The sequence below is a fragment of the Haliotis rubra genome, unplaced genomic scaffold (genome assembly GCF_003918875.1).
Source record: "Haliotis rubra isolate DU_JTF1 unplaced genomic scaffold, ASM391887v1 Scf116, whole genome shotgun sequence".
Lineage (NCBI taxonomy): Eukaryota > Metazoa > Mollusca > Gastropoda > Lepetellida > Haliotidae > Haliotis > Haliotis rubra.
Genome location: NW_025765070.1, coordinates 1554882 through 1581755, shown reverse-complemented (window position 1 = coordinate 1581755; position 26874 = coordinate 1554882). Strand labels below are relative to the sequence as shown.

The 26874-nt window shown below is 41.9% G+C and overlaps 1 protein-coding gene across 2 annotated transcripts in view; it reads right to left on the bottom strand.

The window, feature by feature from the left end:
* Positions 1 to 26874, bottom strand: part of LOC124256276 (acyl-CoA:lysophosphatidylglycerol acyltransferase 1-like) — a 189402-nt gene that overhangs the window by 114036 nt on the left and 48492 nt on the right. For both annotated transcript variants that reach the window (XM_046690251.1, XM_046690257.1), the window contains exon 3: positions 22787 to 23001. In XM_046690251.1, coding sequence (XP_046546207.1) covers positions 22787 to 23001 — 215 coding nt within the window. The remainder of the gene's footprint in view (positions 1 to 22786; positions 23002 to 26874) is intronic.

Here is a 26874-nt window from a genome sequence, read left to right as displayed (position 1 = left end):
TGATTCTGTTAGTCGCCTCTTACGACAAGCATGGGTTACTGAAGATTCATTCTAACCTGGACCTTCACGGGTCTGATTTGTATGAAGTGTGCAGGTATAAGGAGAGGCTTCTGGATTGGTGAGCAGCTCGTTATACATGTGCGATTGTCATGATACATGAGGGACTGTCAGGGTGACGGTCGTGTGTTGCATTATAAAATCTATAAGCGCAGTGATAAAGAAGCAGAAAATACATGATCGAGGTTTAGATGCCACAACAGAGGTATTTAAAACACACTACAGCCCAGACAACAAGTTCAATGCCTCAAATGATTTAAATTTGAATGAATAAGTGATCATTTTTTTCTATGAATATTCATATGCATTTTTGAATGAACTTACCCTCTTGTGATTTATTTAAAAAAAGGGAAGTTACAATTATCTATCTTTTTTTTCTCCAAGTTAAAAAAAATGGGGGTTTCACATCCCTTTAATTGCCCACTGTTGTCCATGTAACAAAATAAATTGATCTAGACACAGCATTCAGATGGAAGAATGGCGGCCAACAAATCCTCTCACTTCAACTGTGAATAAAGAAATTTGCACATGTGGAAGTTTTTGATTTGACAACTTCTGTTAAAGTGCAAAAAAGTTTGATTCGGTTTTGGGACACAAATACTGCAGTATAAGCGCCATTCACATTGAGTTACTGCGTAAACTGCAGGTAAGAACCCCTCTAGTAGTTCTCCTGGCAGCAGCTGCACTCTCATCAGAACGGGGGGATTTGATGGTGGTTGAGCACTGTTGGATTAGAGCAGTGGTCTGAATAGAGAGAAGACATGGCTCAGCAGTAGGCAAATGCAAGGTGTATTTCGCATTTGGATCGTGAATGGGGAGTTACAATATCTTTACTTAACTGAGTCGCAATGGAACAGTTCCCAGTATCCCAGAATGTTTATACAGGAATAAAAACAAGGCATGTTCCAATCTCATCAGTGGTTGCCTATGTTGCTGTTTATACAGGAATAAAAACAAGGCATGTTCCAATCTCATCAGTGGTTGCCTATGTTGCTGTTGTGAGCCTGAAAAGACACCACTATTCCTGTCTCAGGTTACGGACACTGACTAACAATGGGGGTTAGCAAACTGCTGGGCCAGGACCAGTGGGCAGACAAACTCCATTGAGGTAATAGCTGGCGAAGACAGTTAATGACCTCAGAAGCAACCCTCCAAGATGGTCTGGATGGAGATGTTTGCATGGCCACTGTTGACTACAAGACTTAAATCTTTGTTGGTTGTGGGTCAGTGGAGGTGGCAGGTCAGCTGTAAGTATCACTGAGCTGTGCCAAGCCAAAGTGAGATGGTGTTGCTGGACACCCCAGCAGCGACACAGTTGGAAACCGGTAAGAACAGGTGGTGCTGATGGTGCTGTGTTGTGTTGGCACTTGGAGATATTGGCATAGGCCCCGGAAAGGGCAGAGGGCAAGTTCCTGGTCTTTTTAGAGGCTGACTATCTCAGAGAACAGCAGAAACTGCCAGTCAGGTTGGCCTGGGCCTGGTGATAAAATCCCAGAAGAAACCAAGATGTATATGTTCATGGACACGATGTAGGAAAACACCAGTGCATGAAGCTCACTGACTTGTGGTGAGAGCCAACAGAAAGCAGGTCTTGATGGTAAAGTTCTCAAAAGACCCCAGTGGATCAAATGGCATTTGACATATGTTGCGTTAAACTACAAAAAGGTCCAAAGATGGAGGGCAAAACTTCTTTCGTAGTTTGATCTGCAAAAACTGAGTACTGAGGCCAATAGAGGCCACTGAGCAATTTTCAAAACAGTGTTGATGACAGTGAGGTGAGTCACAACCAGTAAGGTGAAATAACTGAAATAATAGGAAATCCACCACCTGGGGGACAGTGGCCTAAATGCTAGTTTCATTTGACAGGATGATCAAAAAGCGTGAAACTAATGCAACTTGTCATCATACAAAGCAGAAGTGGTTGAGCGATGAGCCTTGGTTGAAAATCCTTTTGCCAAACATGAAGATTGTAAACTTTGGGATTTGGATTACGTTGGTAGGTGGACAATGGGATTCACTGCAAGCTGGAGTAGGACAGGAAATCACAGGTGCGGCCAAAAGCAAAAGCAGATGCTTGGTCTGGGATGCTTTGCTGAGGACTTGGGGGAAGGAGGACTGCTGCCAGGCTGCTGGGTCAAGAACCAGAGAAACTGCAGTTGGTGGTTGCCTGCCATGGCAACAGATCGACATTGGGTGTTTACAGCCAGGTGAAGAAAAGTTGAAAAGCCTCAGGATGGTTGATCCACTCCACGGGTGAAGAGCCAGGGACATGATGAGCCTGAAGCAAACTGGTGTTTTGTGGAGCTATCTGCCAATGCTTAATGGCTTTGTAGATGGCTTCCATTTCCAAGTTGTTGATGTGTCCAAAGACCAGACCATTTACAGAAAAGTGGTGAGTGGCCTTGAAACTGGTTAAAGAGATACCATTAAAGACTGGAAGAATGATGGGAACGTTCACTGCATTGCATTGCATTGATTGCATTGATATACATTTATATAGCGCTAATATCCCGTCTTGAGAAGACTGCTCAAGAGCGCTGCTGAACTCTGTATGAAATCCTGAACAAATGAGTTTTTAATCTGGATTTGAAAGTATTGAATGTCTGTACTGATCGAAGAGAGAGGGGTAATTTGTTCCACAAAGCTGGGCCGACAACCTGAAAAGACCTTTCACCAAATGTCTTGGTCCGGCTGACTACAGTCTGGCACATGTGTTGTTGTGATGACCTCAGATGGCGTGTTGGTTGATATTCTTGCACAAGGTCTGAGAGATAAACTGGTGCCGTGTTGTGCAAGGCTTTGAACATCAATACCAATATTTTGTAATGGATACGTTGTCGGATGGGTAACCAGTGCAATGTCATCAGAACAGGTGTTACATGCTCAGTCTTCTTTGTGAGTGTCACAACCCGAGCAGCTGAGTTCTGGACTCTCTGTAACTTGCTCAGAAGATATTCTGGAATCCCCTGCAGCAGAGCATTGCAATAGTCCAACCGAGATACTACATATGCTTGCATCAATGTTGCAGCAGTTTGCTGGTTGATGTACTTCCTGATTAAGCCTATGTTGTGCATGAAATAGTAGGCATTCTTGCACATTTTATTGACGTGCTTTTCAAGGCTAATAGTGCTGTCAAATATCACCCCAAGATTGCGAGCATGATCAGTAGGTTCAATGATACACTCATTAATTTCAAGTGTTATTGAAGAGAACCTTTGTCGTGTTGAACTTGAACAGAGAATGAGCATTTCTGTTTTGTCTTGATTCAGCTTCAGGAAATGTCTGGTCATCCATTTTTGGATATCAGCAATACAATTTTGAATTGCCGAAACATGCTGCATTGTAGGATGACGACTGCAGAGGCTTGAAACTTAGGTAGAGTTGGGTATCATCTGCGTACAAGTGAAAAGCAAGGTTGTGTGATCGGGCTATGTCTCCAAGTGGTGATGTATAAATTACAAACAGAATCGGACCGAGGACTGACCCTTGAGGCACTCCAAATTGAAGTTCTTCCTTCTCCGAAATTGTTCCATTAATACACACTGACTGATGTCGGTTTGATAAGTATGACCTGATCCACTTTAACGCTAGACCAGTGACCCTGATCCTACGTTCAAGGATGGAGATTAAGATGCTGTGGTCTACCGTGTCAAACGCAGCGGATAGGTCCAGTAAGACTAGGATGGCTCCTCCTGTAGAATCAACAGCACACAATAAGTCATTCTGCACACGAACTAGCGCCGTCTCGGTGCTGTGCCCTTGCCGATATGCAGATTGCATAACTTCAAACAAGCAGTTTGATTCCATGTGCTCTTTGAGTCTTGATGCAACAACATGCTCCATGAGATTTGAGAAATACGACAGGTTAGATACCGGCCTGTAGTTCTTCATTATCTCAGAGTCAAGCTGGCTCTTCTTTATGAGTGGACTGACAAGAGCTTCCTTCATAGACAGTGGCACTGATCCTTCTGAGAAAGATGTGTTCATTGTGTGCATCAGGATAGGAGCAACAGAGTCAAGGCACTCCTTTAGGAACCATGTTGGCACGGGGTCTAGGGAACATGATTCACCCACTTCTTTTTCAGTTGTATCACCGAAAAAGGCCAGTGGGGAAAAGTCACAACAGTCTATATCTTTGCTGTATGCAGGCGAGGTATCAGATTGGAGATTTTCCAAATATGTCATTATAACTTGAATTTTCTTTTTGAAGTACTTTGCAAACTTTGCGAGTTCATCCAGTGCATCAAAGGTTGGTAGAACTTTATCTGTTTTCTTGAACAAGAGCTTGTTTGAAAGTCGATAAACTTCTTTAACATTAGAAGCGCCATTTAACTGCTCAACAAAATAGCATCTCTTGGTTTTCTCTATCAAACAGGTAACCATATTCCTTTGGATATTGAAAAGCTGTTTGTGAATGGAAAGTCCAGTCTGTCTCATTTGTCGCTCTAGTTTTCTGCGTTTCTGTTTTTCATTGGCGTTATGTTGTCATTGTACCAAGCGGCATTTTGGTGTATTGTAACTTTCTTTGATACCTGTGGTGCATGCTTATCCAAAGTTTCCTTCAATGCCTCATTGTACAGATCAACACTTTCATCAGCGGATCTGTTCCCATGATGTACCAGGACATTGTCGAGATCTTGTTTGAAGCTAGGCATATTGATAGTTTTCCATCTTCAGAACACCAGTTCTTGTATTTCTCACCTGGGGGCAATGATGTTCGTGTTGAACAGAACGTCAAAGTGATCCGACTTAACTGACTGGTCCAGTGTGATATCGGTGATGTCAAGTTCATTGTCTCTAGTAATAACTAGATCCAGAATATGTCCTTTGCTGTGGGTGGGCTCCTTTACATGCTTGTGCAAACCGTGAGACTGAAGAAGATTATTGAACCTTACAATGTCTCTCCTCTGTGGCATATCAACATGAAGATTGAAGTCACCGCACATGAGTAACTTGCCAGGAAGTGTCACAATGCTGTCAAGCAGCAAAGGGAAAGATTGAATGAAAGTTGCTTCTTGCCCAGGTGGACGGTAAACCACAATCAGGGTTATGGATTGATTATCCACTGATAGTGTCACTGCTAGAACTTCACAGGACGACTCCCAATTTGTGAGTTTTATCCTTGAACACTGTAGAGTTTTTCTATATACAATGGCCATGCCTCCTCCTCTCTTGGTATTCCTTGGCACCTGAATGCACTTGAATCCAGGAGGAGTTATTTTGCCGATGGCAATCTTATCTGTGTCATCCTTACGTAACCATGTTTCTGTGACTGCCAGAACATCAAGGTTATTGATGTCCAAGATATTTTTATGGATTAAACTTCTTTTTAATTTCTCTCACGACGTTTCGAGACCATTCCAGGACCCTTCATCAGGTGAACTGGCCTTTGCTTTGCAGGGACCTGGAATGGTCTCGAAAGGTCGTGAGAGAAATTAAAAAGAAGTTTAATCCATAAAAATATCTTGGACATCAATGTACAACTTCTAAATGCCACTGAAAGACATCAAGGTTATTGTCTACAATTAGATCACACAATGACTGAGCCTTATCAGTCAAGGAATCATAGGTTTTAGCTGATCTTGAGTCGATAGTGCTAAACTTAAAAAGTATGTACCTTGTATGTACATGATTCATTTAAGTGTTTTAGTTTAATTGAAGAGAGACGTGAAACCTCCTGTTGTTGACAACGTCCGCCACGGTAGCCTCGACGTGTTTTCTTGATGCGACAGATGCCAAAGTCTCTTAATGTTTTAATTGTAGTGGCTGGTATTCTGTTGTGTTTTTTGACAGCCAGAGATTGCAAGTCACTCGAGGTGTAAGTAAACATTGTGATAAGCAGCCACCAGGGAAACGTATACATAATCAGACACATGGTGAAGCGCTGATCACATAGCTTACATATAGCTAAGTCACCACAGTCCTGGTCCTTGAATGAACAATAGGTACACCAAACACAATAGGCAGGCCTGATTGGAAAGATCTTTAAGCTTGAGGTAATCAGGTTGGTGTGAAGAAAATACCTTGTTCAATGGTGAAATTTGTCAGATAGTTTATGCCTTATATGTCATATTTTGACATAAGATTCAAGAAATCAAATCCAGTAGATGTAAGCACTCACAAATGTTCCATCTTCATGTCGAATTTGAAAGACGTAGGTGGTAGCTGTGTGTAGATATTGTCACATAACTACAGAGCTCAAGAGGTGCAGCCTATCGGCGATCACACTCATGTAGAGGTCAATGGATAGAAACGGAAGGATAAATCTCAGAAGGGGATGTAGTTGATGGCTCCCCTGTTTGGTGAGATCTGCTGTATTAAGTAGATTAGTGTCTGCATGCTGGATACCCAGTTGAGTGGCCCCAAACATGGACAGCTCAACTTGAATAAGGCCAAGGGCTGTCCGAAAATACTTGCCAATGAATATGATTTTGCTAAAAAATGAAAATGGAGGATTCAAAGATGAGCAACATGTGTAAGTACATGGAGGTAGGTGTCTGCAGGTCAACGTTGACAAGATAGCCCATCAGCTGGATCAAATGTCCATCTTCACAACGGCTTTCATGGGAAGGGAGGATTTTCCTTATGCAAGATATGAATCAGTAGTCTCGCTATGTTGTTTATCAATCGTATGGATTGATTGAAATCACTGATCCTTTTCTCCTTAATAGTAAGATGCTCCAAGACTTTGACAGCAAAACCTAAGAAATCCAGACAGGGTGACTTTAAAGGCAAATCCTTGTTGTCAGAAGCAGAAGAATCTTTCCTTTGGAGAGTCGAGCATCCCGGTCAATCCAGATACTTCAGATATAGTATTCCCAGAAATGTTTGAGAAAGTTGTTTCAGCAAATATCTAATACATGTATATGTTACAGTGAATGTGTCAAATCAGGAAATGTGTAAATTTCCTCGAATATTTAGGAAATGTGTATATTTCCTGGAATTTTTAGGAAATGTGTACATTTCCTGATTCACTCAGTAAATGTACACATTTCCAGAAATTTTCAGAAAACATAATTTTCCTGCTTTGAGGGCCTGACTTTTTTACACATTTCCTGATATGAAATATTTGCTATCTCAAATAATACAGCTTTGATTTAAAGGACAAACAAAATCATCAAATTACACAAACTCATTTAGTGTGGCAATGCAACCTTGAATGGCAACGGCTATTACACTAAAGTCTTGCTTTGTAACATCTACATTTGTTGGTTTTGCACTGCTTAGCACATTGCGCACAGTTGCACTTAGTGTATCCTTGAGCACCACAGATTGATTCTTGTTGCACAGCTTGACACAGTCCAATTTCTTTGTCAGTTTGTACATCAACCATGGACAAAAGTTTCAGAGCGCACAAGTCAATTGACTTCTGCAGTAGCGTTCCTTCAGGATACCAGATCTCACAGCAACTCGATACAAGTCATTCTCATTTCTAGCCAATATTACACCCATGATCTTTCAGGGGTCCCCTTTGCCACGATCTATAAGGGAGATTGGTATTATCACCTGATTTCCAGCAACATGTTCCAAACGACTGCGTTTCACCATGCGTTCAGCTTGAGCAAACTGTCCATCAGCAGCTCTCTTGCGGTTTAGCTGGATGTTTTGATGCTGCTCCTCAATCTGTGAGATCTCTGATGATGATGACTCTGCAGAGGATGGATGGTCCTGCTGGTGTGTTGCTGGCGGCGAGGATGGCGACTCTGATTGTGAAGTTGATGATTCTGGTGGTGTGCTGAATGTAGATGGCTTGAATGCTGCATGGAGGTCATCTTCAGTGACCAGATGTTCCAGTATATCAGGGGGGGACGGTAGAAGAACGAACACCTACACTCGGCTCACTTCCAAACAGGGCTCTGAAAGGTGACTGCTCGATTTCAGAGTGATGGCTGCTGTTTTTCTGGAACTGCACAAATCGTAGTCCACTCGACCTGTGAGTTGTGTCATTGTCCGCTAACCAGGCAACTAACATATCCTTGATGTCACAGTTAAGACGTTCTACAGCCCCCTGGCTTTGGGGATGACGAGGCTTGCCATGTACCATCAACAGCTCTGGCCACATAAACTTCAGCTCACTGATGACTGATGCGGTAACTTCACTGCCGTTGTAACTTTGAAGAATCTGTGGTGCACCAAACAGCATAAATATATCCATTAGTTGCAAGGCATACACAGTATTTTGTGAGATGATCCTGGTACACCATGATCCAATGGTGGTAACCTTTAGCCATTGACTGCATATCAATGAGGTCAACCTGTGCACGGGAACCAAAGTCTTTGGAGAGAACTGGTCTTACAACCACACCCTTGGTGGTGACACGCTTTCTCTTCTTCTGGCACTGGACACACAGGGATTTGACGAGTTTAATGGCATTACAGGTGATGTTGGCATACTTGTCTGACTCGTTGATCATTTTGTCTCTCCCACCATGACCTGTGAAAATGTGGGCACGTTTCATGATGTCGAACATGTCATCAGAACGCTTACGAACCAGCTTTTCTACATCAGCACACTGCAGGATTTCATAGTGACCAAGGATATAGTAGTGGCGATTTGACTTCTTTGACTTCTTTGATTCAGGACTTTTAAAACAGTTCGCTATACTTGCTACCTTTAGTTCATCCACCAATGCAAAATACTCTTCTTTGGTGAGGAGCACTGATTTTCTATTTATTATAACCTAATTATTATCCTTTTAACACTGTCATTGCTTAGTTTTGACTTGTATGTTCTGTGACTGGCTTTAAAAAATTAGCATACAGTAAAATACCTTTATAATGAACTCCAAGGGACCACTGAAATTAGTTCGTTATATCCGCAGGTCGCTATTCACAAAATTCCATTGAAAGAACAAGACATACTGTACAGTACGATACATTCCTACTCAGTTTATTCATTCAGTCATATGACAGTTAAGTTCGTTTCACTACGAAGTCTGTGATCATACTTTGTCCAAGCTTGGCCGACTGCATACATGCTACAGCCTCATTCAAATCGGCAAGTGAATCAAATGACTGACTGACTGACTGAGTTTGGTTTTACGCCGCTTTTAGTAATATTCCAGCAACATCACGGCGGGGGACACCAGAAATGGGCTTCACACATTGTACCCATGTGGGGATTCGAACCCGGGTCTTCGGCGTGACGAGCCAACGCTTTAACCACTAGGCTACCCCACGGCCCCTGAATCAAATGAAGACATATCAGTTGTCTTCTGCGAAACTATAAAGTTCTTCAATGTTTGAAGCACCATATTGGCATCAGCAAATGAGGGAGGGGCCTGGTCTGTTTCATCACTGTTCATGTCATGCCATGTTTTCAAGGTAACCAGGCAGCTGAGAAGTTAACCAATCATTGACGAGGTCAGGGTTGACTGATGAACTTTCACCGTGTGATTATTTAGCAATGATACCTTGCCGATCGCCTGGATTATTTACATAAGCGGCAAGAGTTGCATCCCACCATTGACGTCTAACTAATAGGTCACATTTCAAAGTGAGCACTAATTGACTCTGATTGAGTTTGCTCAGTTCGTTATTCACACCGTTAATTAAAGTTCACTGAGACGTCCGGGGATTGCAAATCAGTTCGCTATAGCCATTAAGTTTGTTACAGAGAATTCGTTATTCATGACTTTTTTATATGATAATGTACAGAGGTTTATTCAGGACTTTTAAAACAGTTCGCTATAGCCGTCAGTTCGTTATATCTGTGTTCGTTATAAAAGTATTCTACTGCATATATTGGCCCATTCTCCTGTTTTCATTGCAAATTAAGCAAAAACTTTATATCAGGAAATGTGTAAAAAAATCAGGACCTCAAATCAGTAAATTTGTAAATTTTCTGAAAATTTCCGAAAATTTACTGAGTGAATCGGGAAATGTACACATTTCCTAAATATTCCAGGAAATTTTACACGTTTCCTGATTTGACATATTCACTGTAACATATATACTGAAAGCCTTTAAAAATGCAATTTGACATTCATATTTTCTTTACTCACACTAATGTCAACATATATAAACCTAACTGGCAGATATGTTTGAAGTGAACATCTGTGAATAATTTCATCTGAAAATGTCAAGGCAACAACAATAAATCTGTTGGCGTCCATCAAAGGATAAGTTAAACCTGGATTCATCTGAAAAAATGACATCTGGCCATGTCCTGTTGCCAAGATTGGCCCCATTTGCTGCCCATCGCTGTCTGGCAAGTCTGTGGCGATGCAATAAGGTTGGACCATGAATACGGTGTGGCGACACGGTTGTTGAAGGCAGCAAGGCGTCCTTGCACCTTTTGGGCGCTGAAATGACGTTGACTTGTCCCAATTGTCCTCCTTGCCTAATCATCAGCTGTTTGGAACCGATTTCGCAAGTGTGAAACTCAGATATTGCGGTTTTGTCAAGCTGTTATCACAGGTGGTGCACCAGGTCGTGGACGATCAGCAACACTTCCGGTAGCCCGAAAACGCTGTCTGAGTCGGCTTACAGTGGATGGATGCACATTAAAGTGCCTGGCAATCATCACATCTGAAGCACCTTGGCTGACCATACCGATAACCTGATTCCTTTCGTCTTGTGTCAAGTGTGGCATTTTCTCAAAGTGAAACACTCAGAGTTCCACACTTCCTTGTGCTTTTACAGGGCCTGGGTGCAGGTAATGCATGTGCACAACGTGTTTCATGAATGTGGTTGTGTTTACGAGAAATGTCAAAGGTTCAGTTTTAAGTATCAAAGTTCATGTGAGAGGAATGCTCTGGGACTCGAACTCGAAATGGGCCAGAATAACAGCCTTTTATCCCTACATCCTCTGTATCGCAGGAAAATATCTTTAATAGAACTTTTGTAAGTTTCAGGACAACAAATACCAATTGCATTTTTAATGGCTTACAGTATATAAACTATAGAAGTTTTACTTAAAAGAATATGTCGAGATATGATTCTCTTACAGACTTAGTGTCTTTTCAGTACTTTGTGAGACATCTTTGCAGTACAAAAAACGATGAATGCGCCAAGGTACACTACCGATCAAAAATTGTAGAAAATCATGTGACAGCGTATTCCAATATTCGACCACTTCTTTCTTCTTTCTTCATATCCTCAATATTTCTAAGTCCTTTTTGGTTTATTCTGTCCTTCATTAGCATGCATATCTGGCCGAGTTGAGTTTCAAAGATTCCAGTGACAACCCCAATGACACCAGCTCCAGTTCCTCTAAAGCGCCATGAGTTGTCTTGTATGACGGAGTAGCAGTATCTAACGGTATGGTCAGAATTATCCATGTGTCCTCTGCAATCTTTAGCAAACATGGGGTCCATGTTGCTGGTGCCATGCAGCTGGTTCTGGTAAGGTGCTTCATAACTGGGACAGTGTGCTGTCAATGGTCTGTGTGGCTGGTGAAATCATAGAGGGATAAAATCGTGCACACCAACTTGTGATGGCAATGTCTGGGGGTAGTGCTGACTTTTATCTCTGCTTTAGCTGTCAGTCGGTCCGACAAATCTTTGATGAGCTCTCCAAGGGGCTTGAGAGCTGCAGAGAGACTCTCCTCTGATGAACCTCGGCTCTGGGGTGCTGACTACAGGTAAGTTTAGAACTGGCCAAACAGTGAGGAAGCCAAGCTCCCCCTGAGTAGACTGAGTCCATCTAACACCTCTGATATTATGATGCGTTTGATTCACAGGTGGTTTCTTGGAAGTTTTCTTGTCTTGCCCTTTCCTTACTGCAATCACATAGTGCCCAATGGTGAGGAGTGAGTGAGTGAGTAAGATGGGTTTACGCCACTTTTGGCAATATTCCAGCAATATCACAGCGGGGGACTCCGACATGGGCTGATGGTGAGGTAGAATACTAAAGTATCTGGACCAGACAGTATAAGTAATAAACTTCTTAAAATGCCGTAACCCAAATAGCGGAACTTCTTCCAAAATAGTTTATCATTAATACATGATGTGTTCACCAACATTTGGAAAAAAGATTTGATAAAGTTTGGCACAACAGATTCATTGAAAAACTTTAGCATTATGACATTGACGGCAAATTAATAAAAGTTATTTAAACAATGGAACACAACAAATAGTCATCCTTGGTATCAGCTAATTGGAGAGCTCTGTTCTTGCTGGGGTGGCCCGGGGTCAGTCCTGGGTTGCCTTTTGTTTATAATATACATTAATGATATGATGGGGGTGTGGTGGGCGACCTGTCTAAGGCACCAGGCTAGTGATCCAGCGAGCTTAAGGTACCGGGATCGAGCCAACCTGTGACCGGGTGTAAAAAACCTTAGAGTCAACTTTGTTTGCAGACTCTTTCAGTGTCACAACCCCTAGTGTACAGTTCACAACACTGTGCACTTAAATGAACCCACGAATCCGTTGGTAAATGACCAGATGGTGGCCACATGAAACATGCAAACACCCAGTTGTGGGTACAGCAATGTGCAGCAAACTTGGACAAAGTACTGTGACTATGTGTCCCAGTCCGCCCAGCTGTGAATAGATGGAAAAGCCACATTAACTTGGTGTGCCTAAATGGCTGCAAGAGATGTATGATCCACAAAGAGTTGAGATTGAAAATACAATGTGCCCTTGAGATTGACATCCAATGATCAAGGGAAAAAACAAAGCCTCCTTGAGCAGCTGTGCTGGATACTGGTGCTATAAAATATATATAAGTAAGTAAATAACAGATGGAATAGACAATTTGCCTGTTAGCAGAAGATACTTCTCTCTATGTAATGATTTTGATTTTTGCAGCCATATCTGGGAGTATTGCACAAAAGAACAATCCTAACTCCTAGATAAATTTAATCTTGATGCATTGAGAACAATATGTTGGGGCAGTCCATGTAACAAGCCATCATAAACTATATAGAGAAACAAACTTCAAACCCCTAAGTAAAAGATAATATCATAAAAAAATGCCTTTGTTTTATAGAATGACCAACAATTCAATGCCTGTCTACTTTAGTGATCTTATTCCATCTACAATGGCCAAATCCAATCAGTAACATTAGAATCCAATCCAGTATCCAAACTATAAATTGCAGAAAAAAACATTACTACAAATCCTCTTTACCTGATAGTATGAAACTATGGAACAAACTTCCAAACCAATATATACAAGCTTTAACCAATTATCCAGCTTTTAAAGAGTGATCAAGATGAAAAACAAACCTTGTTCTATTTTTATGTTTCAACTTAAATTACAGTAATTTCTGTCAAATTATACATTCATGGACTCGGCTGTCATGATCTGAAAGTCCATAAATTTGAAAGATGTGTCTCTGAGAACCCATGTTGTGATCATTGATATGAAGATTGCTATAATTGTTTCTTTATTTGTCCAATAACAAGTACTTCTATTATAACAGTTTTACGTTATGTAATTTTCTGAATAAAATTGATATTTTATACTTATCCTGACTCATGTATTTTTGCTTGTCTCCTTTCCTTCCCGAACGTTAGTGGAACACTTGTATCTCCTTATTGAAGCTCCCTTCAATAAAACAGATGTAAAATCACTACTCACCACAAGTTATCTCCCTCGCCGTTTTGGCGGGAAAACGGCGCCACCCGTCTTCACTCTCTCCGAATTAATACCCCGACACTTTAATTTACAGGGAAATCCAAAAGTGTCTAGCGGGGAGGTTGGGAGGGCTTACCTCATGAGTCAGGATAAGTATAAAATATCAATTTTATTCAGAAAATTACATATTTTTCCTTATCCTGACTCATGTATTTTTGCTTGTAGAATCCGTCGGGTTTGGTGGTGGGTCAAGCCACTTCTGGATTCCATGTAGTGATTTACATCTTGCATACCCCCCTATGGGAACTTCTATTTTACTGATATGCTCTGCTGCTGCTGTAACCCTTTACTTTCTCTGATGGGGGGACCACAATTGTTAACTTTTGGTCCTTGCTTCTGTTAACATTTTATGTGGATTTTGCAACTCCATCTCTTGATGCGAGCATCAAGTGGAGAAGCGACCCTTTCCTGTACAAGTATCCTTACAAGTACTGGGTCATATCACTTATGCTAGTCTGTCTTAGACGTGCATATAGACTATAAGCTGAACTCTCCTGAGTGTAGGCTTTTGCAAGTCATGTGATAAAAGGGCGAGACTCCGTCTCAAGCGCCTTTGAGGGACTGTCAATTGTTGTGCAACAACAAGTGGGCGAAATGGTGAATGCGGAGGCGTCCCTCGGTGGCGATGTCCCTCAGGTAATGGTTGGCAAACACCATGTCCGATTTCCAGAAGCAGCTCTCCATTATCGTCCTGATAGAGCAATTCCGTGTAGAAGCGAGTGTTGGCGCCAGAGCTCTAACTTCATGTGGGTTGGAGGCTCTTGGAGGATCAAGTCCTGCTGCTTTGTAGGCCCGTAGTATGACAGTTCTGATCCAGATAGATATCGTAGTCGCGGGAGACCTCCGTCTGTGTCAAGCTGTCAATATCGGGACGAAAAAAGGCGGCTTGAATTTTCGTCTCCTGGTCTTAGATCTTTGTAGGTAGACTTTCAATGCTCTCACTGGGCATAAGGATAGGTCGTCGCGTATCCTGTGGTCCAAGGACTGATGATAGTGCTGGGATGTGGACTGTCTGTCCGGTTGACCTGGCAGTTGATTCTTTGCTATGAAGTCCCATCTCAGTCCCATATGCACGATGTTTTGATTTTCATCAAACCGTGTTCTCTCAAAGTCCAGAGCATGTATTTCCGACATCCTTGCTGCTGTTGCTAAAGGCGATCAGGAACAGCGTCTTCTGCGTCAAGAACTCAAAGATGTCTTATCTAATGGTTCTTAAACATCACTGGTGAGATGTCGTAGAACTACGTTGAGGTCCCAGGAGCTTTAAATCTCTGTTGTTGGTCCTCCAGTTTAAAAAGCGTAGCAAGGCCAGTAACTCTGGTACTTTCGTCAGTTTGCACTCGTCCTCATGGTGATAACTGAGCTCAATGCCGCTAGGTATGTTGAGAGTGTTGACCCTTTTAACCGCTTCGTTTGTCTTAGGTGACAAAGGTAGTCCGCCACTTGAGGGTGTGTGGCTTTTATGGCTGTGAAGCCGTTCTTCAAATCATTATGTCTCGAATCGTTTAGCCACTTGTCGTCGTACAAGTTGCGTGTAGACTTGCGTAGAGCTAGTGTGACTGCTTTCGCTGCCCTGGTGGAATATCCTCTCTTGTTCAAGCATGCCTGATACAGTCCACACGTGTAGCCGGAACACCTCTGGGTTGCCGTGTGCTTGCTTTGTGTGAGGATGTACAAGCAGATTCGACCACTCCGGTAGTTGCAGTTGAGGCGGTCCTAGTTCTTGTATGAGAATGGGGAACCATATTCTCGCTGGCCAGTAAGGCGCGACCAAAATCAGTTGTAGGATCTTCGTCTGACTGATTTTTTGCAACACCCTCGGTATTAGAGCTGGTGGTGGAAACGCGTAAGTGTTTAGTCCTTCCCAGGAGATGCTTAGAGCGTCCGTTGCCCATGCTCGTGGTTCTGGTATTGGTGAGACGAATGTTATGAGTTGATTGTTGAATCTTGTGGCAAATAGGTCTATTAGTGGCGCTCCCATCTCTTGTATGATCTGCTTGAAGATCTCTGGATGTAGCATCCATTCTGTTGAGGATGGCTGCATTGGACGGGATAGTGCATCTGCTATCACATTCTTGGCTCCTGGAATGTGGCATGCTCTTATGTGGATGTTCAGGTTGTCTGTTATGCTGAACAGTTGAAAGCAGATGTCCAGAAGGTTCGCCGACCTTGTTGATCCTTGTCTGTTTATGTAGTACGCCACTGTGGAGTTGTCCGTATGTACTGTCAGATGAGCATTCTCCAGAATGCTGGTCCAGTGGAGTATGGCGTTTATCACTGCTTTCATTTCCAGCATGTTGATGTGCAGATCTTTCTCTTCTATGGTCCATATCCCAGCTGACACTCCGTTGTCGAGGTGTGCTCCCCAACCTTGGAGAGATGTGTCCACATAGAGATGCGTCTTGCACTCCGGCTCTGCTAAATAGGTGCTTCTGCGACCATTCGATCTCTGAGTCCACCATATTAGATATGGTTTTAGTCTGTCCGGGAGTCCGAAGGGGTCCGGATCATCCAGATGTACATTCACGAAGACCTGTAGTGGACGTAGTTGTAGACTCCCTCTGCGTGTCATGTCCTGTGCTGATGTGAGAAGACCCAACAGACTCTGCCACTTCATAATAATAACGGAGAGAGTAGTGCTTGAGATACAATGGCTTGTATCTAGATCGTGAAACCCTTGCCGTGTCCGTAAGGGAAATGAAGCGATGTCCGACTCTGTGACTGCCATCGTTGTGAAGTCTATATAAAGTAGTCTGGCTGCCGTCACCCAAAAGTCCGTCCAACGTATGTTGCTGCAATTCGTCCGATGAATCGTCTTCAATGCTGACCGGGAAGGTCTCTAACCCCGTGAAGGCAGCCAAATCACGCAGGTCCCATCTAACTGGACTGTAATTGAGGCCTTCCTCTCTTGTTGACAGGTTGTTGTCACTTGTAACCCATTTCCTGACATGTGAACTACGTCCGACCTCTGCGCAGGGCGTTGTATCTCATGGTCCAATCAAAATAAAGCATTTTGATTCCTTTGGCTTCCCGCGATGTGACGTCACCGGTGTAGCAGGAAAAAGGTCCTTGTAGAATCTAGTGCTGCCGTTGATATCTTATCAACACTCGGTCTTGTCCGTAGCCTTCCAGAGTTACACGAGCGACCACGTGTATCGAGGGTTGAATGGTAAACGCGCGAAATATTTCGCCGCATAATACCGATGTAGGTAGGCTGTTTTCCTGGCTGCTGTGACTGTTACTTCAGTCCTGAAGATAATGCCGTCGCCCTTTATACAGATGATCAGCTGAAGTCTTCACGTCCTCAGTGCTGCTATTTGTAGACTGCATACATCGATTTCAATGAAGCGTCCTAATTGTAGAGTTGATGCTGAACTCTGTTGTAAATTCTACCCAGGGAGTCGTTGATGATTTTGTAGTTTCCTAGCCTTAGCAAAGCTGCTACTGAACTACGCCACTGTGAATATCTGCAGATCTGTACGGAAGTGAAGATCTCTATATGGCCATGAGTCCCGTTATTTTCTTCTGATGTAGATGTATCTATCTATGTGAATCCCGTCCTGGATTCAGTCTGAAGGTCCGCGCCGGAGATGAATTCGGACAAGAGTACCCCTCTTGAACTTCAATACATGTCCCTCAGTCTTTGCGCCGGCGAAGATCTTTCCCTTCTAGGGTGACGCTAGGTCCAGTCCGAAATGATGATACCGCCATCGTGTCCACTGGTATATGCTGGTTGAATATCCTTGGAGATCTGCGTAGCGATCTGCGTGGCGGTCTGCGTGGTGGGTCTGTATGGCGACCTGCGTGTAGGTGAGCGTCTTCTAGTCTGGGATTGCCTTCCTGGCAATGTATTCCTAAGTGGTGAATCACGTGATGATCTGAGAGGTGTTGTTGACGCCCTTGAAGATAACTCAGATGACCTTTGCGCAGGTGAGAAATTTTGTTGAGGGTCTGAGTCCCGAGACATCTCTCTAGTCCTTCTAGGTGGTGTAGGTAGCCTGCGTGAAGGTCCTTTATTAGGCTCATCATCTGCTGACGGTCTCTGAAGATTGCGCCGTCCTGCGCGCAGGTTGCTGACGTCATGTAGCGTAGGTCTGCTTTATGACGTCTAATTAGGTCCGGGGGACGTCTATTTCTCCTTCGTGAAGGCTCGTCCGTGAAGACCTGCTCGCAGGTGAGAGGTTCTGTTGAGAGTCTGAGTCCTGAGACGTCTCTGCGTTGTAGATGGCCTGCGCGGAATGCTCTTCATTAGCCTCATCATCAGATGACGATGTATCTCGGTCGGATGAATGTCTCTTCCTTCGCGCAGGCTCGTTGACGTCCTGTAGAGTAGATACGTGAGTGCTGCATTCTCTTCCTTAGAGGGTGACGTCTGTATCAGATCCACTGTTATGAGATCGTTGATCGTCCTTCGCTGGGGATCTGCGTGGTGATCTGCGTGGAGATCTGGGTGGAGATGAACCTGTTGAGCTGCGTCTATAGGGCGATCTGTGCGGCAACCTGTGTGGAGGTGAGCGTCTCTAGGTTTGTGAATGCCTCGGTGGAGAGTCCCGTTGAGGTCCTTGAGGCTAAGTCTGATGACCTTCGCGAAGGTGAGAGATCTTGATGAGGGTCCGAGTCCCGAGACGTCTCTCTGGTCCTAGGTTCCTTCCTCTGTGAAGTGGGTAGCCTTCGTGAAGGTTCTTCATCTGCCTCATCCTCTGAAGACGAGCGTGCCGTCCTGCACGCAGGTTGATATCATGTAGCGTAGATCTGCTCTTGATCCTGGAGCTAGCTTCGCTGGAGGGCCTCTCCGATGTATCGTCAGTGTTTGGTCCTTCGTGCAGGTCCAGGTCCTCTCTGCGGGTGATGACTTGAGCATGAGAGCCCTGTGGCTGTCCATCATGCGATGCTCTTTCCTGCGGGAAGCGCTTCTCCATCATCTCCATTATCTGCTGAGAGAACTGCTGCATGAAGGCCCCGGGTTGAACGTCTGCGATGATTGTAGAGCTGCCCTCTCTGCACTGGTAGCGATATGGTCCAGGGATCGCTCATCTGCCGCCAGTGTAGATGGTAACTCGGACTGCATAGATAGATCTGCTGACGTCACCGTTGCTGACGCCTGCTTCTTTTCTTATGCTGTATCTCTGGGATAATCAGCAGCGGCTCATCATAAAGTAATCTCTCTTCAATCGGGACGATCTCGGCCGAAAAGGTCCTCGTAGTCTGCGCAGAAGTCCCCGTAGAGCTCCTAGACTTCTTAGGGGTGTGAGGCTTTTTTCTGTGTAGAGGATGGCTTTCGTCTGCATTGAAGGGTTGTCCGATGCAGAAGCCCTCTTCTTCAAAGTAATGGCGGACAACATCCCACGCCCATCCTCCGAGGACACCTCCGGCAGGTCACTGGATGGAAGTAAATCGTCTGACAGCGGTAGACAGCTCGTGAGGGACTCAGCCGGTTATCCATGACTTGTAAAAGTCGTCTGGATTGTCGCTAGCACGTGTAAGTACAGAGAAATGATATTTATTAAATTCCTGTTAAATGCTGACAAAGTTTACAGCGACAGCTGGAAGTACATGTTGTTGTGCAGCTAGGGCACAATAAATGCGGGTCTGCAGCAGAGAACCTAAACCTACAACGAAAACAGGTTTCAATGAAATGTAAACAACTGAACAATCACGTATAAAACCGTGAATAAACAGTCAAAATACGAATAAATTTCAAACCATATTGTTGAAGGATACTCCCTAAACCCCTATAAAGGTAATATATAGGGTCATAACTAATTAATTAAAGGATATAGTGTCGTATTGGAGACACAGGTGCTCTCCCAACCGTCCACTAGGGCGAAGAAGGAGAGAGTGAAGCGTGGGAAGACGGGTGGCGCCGTTTTCCCGCCAAAACGGCGAGGGAGATAACTCGTGGTGAGTAGTGATTTTACATCTGTTTTATTGAAGGGAGCTTCAATAAGGAGATACAAGTGTTCCACTAACGTTCGGGAAGGAAAGGAGACAAGCAAAAATACATGAGTCAGGATAAGGAAAAATAGATACTTTTCTTTCTAGCAACAAATATGTCGCAACGAATATGTCTAGGCATCCTACTTTCTCTCCACTAATTAATCTCATTAAAGGGCAAGTGTACACGAAAATTAACCTTTTTGTCTTGCACGTTTTCTTCATAAAAAGTGTTTATCAAGTCGTTTTATATCCAAACCCGTACATAAATCAGAAGTAACTAATTTATTATTTGCGTTATATCAATTCATCTTTTCAACATTTACCAAGAGTTCGATGTCCACAATAAACACACCATGGCTTATGTCCCTTGGAAATGACGTCATTGGTGCCCAAACGATAAACGAATGACGTCGTCAGACTTTATTAGACCCATTTCACGTGGTGCAGGTATAGGTGTGGTTCTTGTGTCTCGATGCGCAGGCTACTGTTTTAATCCACCTGTTGCTTGGCCGTCAGCTTGCTATGTGGTCAGTTCTACACTGTAATGACGTTGCAGTTTGAAAAAACGTATAACATATACAACCTGAGTCTTTCCAACAGTACCTTTTTTCATGAAACCTATAAAACGTAGATCCACTACATCTTGCTTGCCATCGGTGAATATGCCGGCATTCTACGTTTGTTACTAAAGTTCTTACATAAATCGTAAGATATGTCACTCCTCTTCCACCTAATTCACTTTTATATCGATAGTACTCTACATCACGCAGATAAATGCAATTTGCAGTTTTGAACACTGTTTGAAATTCGTTTTTCTATGATAGCATCCGCTGATTGTAGATAAAATTTACTGAAAATTACATGCATCGTAAATCTCGCCAGTTTTGGCACATTACTAAATCAATGATTCACTGCGTTTTCGTAATTTATGGTAAAATGTCAAATTTTACTGGGAGAATTGAATTTAAAAGAAAAAGATGTATCATTGTGATCAGCAGTAGTTTTGTTGTTGTATGATCGAATCACCAATGCTCGCTCTGAAACATTATCAATGAACCGAGAATCGCTGAGAATGTTTTGGAAAATACATAAGCGCCAAAGTGAAGTTTCAGCCATATTACATAGTGTTTATAAAATCACGTCACATGTATGTCGGTTATGTTTCGATCCATAAAATTCAACACCATCTTCCTTACATGAATCCCTGAATTCCTCATACAGTTCAAAATAAACTGACAAATGGACTTTGTCACCAATACGAAAGTGTTTCAGTGAAATCTAACGAAATATATCGAAGATATGAGTTGCAGCTGTGAAAGAATACTTGTTTGAAAAGTATACAAAGCCAATCTCAGATTTTACACTGTGTATCCGTTAAGCCTACTTGTTGCATACAATTGCTCATTAGTTTTAGAACATGCATGGGAAAGGTATCGTAGCAAGCGATAGTTAAATAAAACAGGTGTATGCCAATGATTTTCTAGATTCATCACAACATATTATAGTTTTTGAAAGCATGACGCCATAACTGACGCAAAACTCACGCTGCAACGATGACGGTACTTCTCTTAATTTCTGACTATTTCCCTTGGTCACAATGAAAACAAAAGAAAATAACAACCAGCAGACTGTCAGAAGTTTCGACTACTTACATGTCACATTTATGCATATCGTTGCTTGAAACAACGAAAATGTCCTTTCAAAACTTCGTGTCAGTGAACACGCCATTTTGCAAAAGTCGCTTCCCGATAGTGATGTCATAATGACGTCAACATTGTTATACATATTTGGTATTTTCATTGAGGCGAGGTTATGAATGAAAATACACACGACCAATCCGTCCTGCTGCTTACATTTTCTGTTCTTATGCTTCTTCGTATTTTCACTTAACTTTTTTCAAGTGATTAATATCAGTATTATTATCTTTTGATTTGGGACTAGACAGGAGACCAGTTTAAATTCAAGTGGCACCAATTACGTCATAATCAAAGGGCGGTAACTCTGGCCTGTTTAGCTCGGCAAAAAAATACCTCATATTGGCATAACATTTCAGCACTTATTTTGAGGGTTATACTTACGTTGTAAGAAAAATGAGTGTATATTTTCAAACATTGGTATTAACTTATTAAAACAGTTCACTTTGATTCACATAAGAATAAATGTGATTTATTCGTGTACACTTGCCCTTTAAGGGGCAGATCCAATAGATTTTGAAAACTACAATATACATTTGTACATACATTTTTTGATGTTACACTTTGGAACATGTGTTATGTTGTGTTCAGATAAACTGTAACTGCTTGTTCACCAACTCCTAATCCCTATTCACTCAATGAATAGAATTATGTTCACATCAAATACTGGATTTATGACAATGATGTAATAGAAGTAGAGGATTCGTAAGAATTACATGTTTTGTTTTTACTGCTGTACCCAGCAGTATTCCACCTATAATAGGTCTGCTTGAAAATCATCAAGTCTGTAAAAAGAAATCCAATGAACATATTGTGAGCAACAACCCATAACATAATGGGTCTGATGAGCCTGATTATCAGATACATTTATTTGTAACACATCAATGTCTTTAATGTTATAAAAACAGTCATGCTAATTTTGAGGTAATTTTCACGGGGGTACCTCACTGTGCCCCCTGCCTTTGTTTCAGGGTGTGAAACAGTCATCCGTGGTTAACTAATTGACAATGGGGGCTTAACAAGGGATTAAGTACAGCCTGTTCTGAAATTTACTGAACCACAGCATATAACATTCACACATGATACATGAAACATGATATTCGCATTTACATCACCATTTCACTTATACACTAACAAATTGAACAATGCATGTATACCTGAGAATGACAGGGAGTTGGTTTATATAGGATTCACTATAACGGAGAACCCAATCTTACTATGAGTTTCAATCATTTAATTACTTACATGATATCAACTCACTTATATATTCTACAAAATAATTTGATTTGTTTATTAAACTTAATTCACTGTCACTAATTAGCTGCTGGGGCTCCGAGCCAGTTAATACCTGTCGCAACACGCCCCCACTAAATCCCTTGTCATAACATATAGCTGGGGGGCACAGTGAGGTTAAACCCATTTTCACGACGTTTACAAACACTGGCAACAGACAACCAGACTATGCCATGAGCTCACATGACTTTCAGCTATGTAAACTAAAATGTTAGATGTACCTGTCGGATGAAAAAGTCTTTCCTCAAAGTAGATGCTGCTCCAAAGTGAGTAAAGCGGAACATTTCATCCATAATCCACATGAGTGTTCCACCAACTCTGTGCCTGCCATGTAGTGATGCCATTAGGGATGGTACATCTCCTGTAGACTGGTGGTTCGCCAGGAGTAATGCTTCCTTGTCATATAGTACACTGAGCTCATCTCCACTCTCTACAACTAGATAAACAGAATGACATAGTACAATAGTACTGAAGCTCACCATCACCTGGACGTTGTCAACACTACAACGACAGGTCCTATGCAGCAATGAAAATGATTGCAACTCTTTAGTTTCCTTGCTTACAAACATTTCAAGTATGATTTTTTAAAATGTTGAATTAGAAAGTTAATATCCATATGATCATTTGAGAATTAACCTTAATTGAAAACTACCGGTAACATAAAATTTGTTCAGTATTTTTTTTTTCCAAATGTTTCATCGGCATTCTAGAAGTCGAGAGTTCGTAACAAAGCATACTACTTTATGGATTACAAATTCTTGTTTATTGCATAGATCAGTGTATCTCAAGCCTGGATCACCCACTTGACACCATCCATTCCACAGACTCCATCATCAGCCTTACTATATCATGCATAACATCCACCTACTTCATCACACTCTCCATGGGATCCCCTCTTTCCATCAGCCTTACACAAATCTAGTTGATTCATTTTGTAGAAGCTCTCTCTCCACATCCCCAATCTAACGTGCTTACTTCAATTTGTTTATTCAGCATGTGTGGTCTCTGTCCCTTATACAGCAGCAGGTTGAAACTTTCAATTTACAAAATTTGACGTCGCAGACGTAGTGCATAATGAACATAAAATTGTAGCTTAAAGTACTGTTGGATATAGACAAAAAAACTGTTTTTAAGCTGTTACTCTGTATCCCTAAAATTTACACAAATGCAAATAGCATATGTCGAAATAACCCATATTGGCCTAACTGGGCGATCGATGGGATGAGTAATAGGATATCCAAAAAACAATATTTACTCGTAAAATCAGGCAAAACTTAGACAAACTATGAATAGCTGCTCAAAACAATAGATCAGACTATGGATGGCAATTAGGTCGCCCAGCCAGGTATGACGGACCGTCGACACACCTGGCATGAAATGCATTTGCTGCCTACAGGCACAAGGGGTCATCTCAAAGATATTTTATGCTTTTTCGTGTGTGGAATATGTCTCATATGTTGATTAACATCTTACGTGTCTTTCTTTCTTAAGGTTTATGTTGAGATACATAAATGAGTATGATACCCATAGAAAAGCTTAAATCAGCCATCGTATTAAATGTCTCAAAATATATAGGTGGCGCGACCACCCGAAGATCGACAGAACTGAATATTATTTGTAAATTGTTATGACATGCTGTTTACTTTCCCAGGTTAATTCCCCTAAAGGATTATCTAATCTTAGCTGATATCTCTATCCCCCCAGCCTGAAACCCAACCACTGTCTGCCACACCCTTCCTGGTTTTACTTTTGAGACGACCCCTCCTACTTGATTGTTTTTATAGTGATAGTGAGACTCAATGGTAGCTACATCCTTAATAGTTTCGGCATTAAAATTATTATTTTTTTACAACAGCTATTGTTTATAATGAAGCTAAGTCTACTTTAAAAATGGGCATTTAAAAAGTGCCCTTTGTAACACAATATCATCGCACACTAATTTGCATAAAGCCATGGTCTGTTCCAAATAAGTCGCTTTGGACTTTGAAAAAAAACACGCATTGCTCATTTCTGCACTAATCTCTCCTTAGTAAAGTCCTTTTATAAAGTTTCCTATCCCACTACCACTGAGACTGTAGTTAGGCTGAACTTTGTTTAACAGATATTTCACACTTTCACATGTTAACTACATAAACTGTAGTTATAAATGTGAAAAAAAAGTTTTTTCTATTTCCGACAGTACTTTAATAATAACATTTGTATCATTAGATGCCATTAGGTTGATAAAACTAGTTTGTATATTATAGGACGTACAGACAAATGGCAGGTATTTAGATCTTAAAGGTCACATGCAACCAAAAAATCAAACATAATTAAAACACAATTATCACTTATTCATGACATATAATATACATTGCTGGTTATGAAAAACATATAAACAAAATTATAAGCGTACAATCGCAAATCAAAAGTGCAATATTGTGTACTTGGGTTTACTTCCCAAGAAACGAAGCAGCCGGGATACCGAACCCAGTCAGAGCGGGTGGGTGTGCACTCAAGTGTAACGGCTGGTTCATTTGCAGATGCCCTCACGTCTCATTGTGTGTGTATATATAGAGATGTTGGGTTTTGTAAATACATGCTCATTTTTTGTGTATAACATTTTGCAATCAACAGATATCATAACATGTCATGTGTTCAAATATCACACCTGCCTGTCTGTGTAATTACATAATGTGACAGAGACTGAACTCGGGCCATAAATCAATGCGGTTTGTTTATGGTGTATAGCCTGATTGGTGTTAAGTTCAAATTGCATGTGGTCAGTGATCGAAGTTGTGTATTGAATATTTTCATTAGCAGACAGGCAGACACACAGGTGTCAATAAAACAAGACATTGAGTTTTGTCTGTGACAACGACATATCTATATCACAGTTAGAAATTCTGTCAACGCTAAATAATGACATTGCTTTTAAGTATCGAACTGAGAAAGTGACTCGGTAAGAACGTGTGGTGAAATAGACAAATGAAATTATATAAACAGTTTATTTACTGTCATAACATATAAAAAGTTCGCGCCTGTGAGATATCAACAAAACATTAGGAAAATAGCTCACACCAAAGCCTTCACCGAGTATTCACCGAACAGCCCGCTTCCAAGTTGCGCGAACCTATTTCACTGCGCACATGCTATGAGCGCAGCCCAGCTGTTGAAACCAGTTAGTGAATCGTTTGAACTCCGATTTTGCGCGGTTTTCTTCATCGCGTTATTTTTCAACTTTATAAGTTGAATTTGCATTTTTGATGATTTGTTTCGGTAAGTCCATACCGAAAGGTATCAGAATCTGCAAAGTTGTGTTTTACGTTGCATGTGACCTTTAAGCTTTTGTCATCCTCAGAAAAGATGAGGACCTCAACTCACTACTCCAGCACCTCAACACCCAACATCCCTGTATCAAGTTCACCATGGATACAGAGAGTAATTACAAACTCCCTGTCCGATATGTCCTTGAATCAAGAGATGCAAGCAAAAAGATAAAAACATCCAGTTTACAGAAAACCCACCCATTATGACCAGTATATCTATTTTGACACAAATTATCTCCTGAAAACTCATCTCAATCATAACGAAGTGCTCAAAGAATATCTAACAGCTCTTAACAGCCATTACCTATAATCTGAGCTTTATCACATGCAACACATCTTGACAAACTACAACCAGTATTACACCAAGTTAGTCAAGAGGAACATTTTGACCACATTCCAGCAAAAACCCAAACTGACCAAGCCTGATTTTGCCCCCATCAGAATTACTCTGCACTACATGGGTAAGACCTCTGATTAAATCAGCAGACAACTTCAGCACCAAGCAAGCATCGACGCCATTTTCACTCGCTCCCCATCCCTCAGCACCATCCTCCAAGCTAATGGCCAAAACATGATAAGTGTCATGTAGCTACGAGCACTAGCTTCCTCAGGTTTTACAGTGGACTTGCAAACCTGGAGATAGGTGTCATATTAGCTTCAAGGGTTAGTGTCATGAAGTTTTACAGTGGATGTGAAGGCACATGTCATGTAGCCTCGAGCATTAGTGTCATTGGGTTTTACAGTGGATGTGAAGGCAATTTCATGTAGCTACAAGCATTAGTTATTGGGTTTTAAGGTGTAAGTGAAGACAGGTGTCATGTAGCCTCGAGCATTAGTGTCATTGGGTTTCACAGTGTATGTAAAGGCAATTGCATGTAGTTACAAGCATTAGAGTCATTGGGTTTTACAGTGGATGTGAAGACAGGTGTCATATAGCCTCAATCATTAGTGTCATTGGGTTTTACAGTGGATGTGAAGGCAGGTGTCATGTAGCCTCGAAC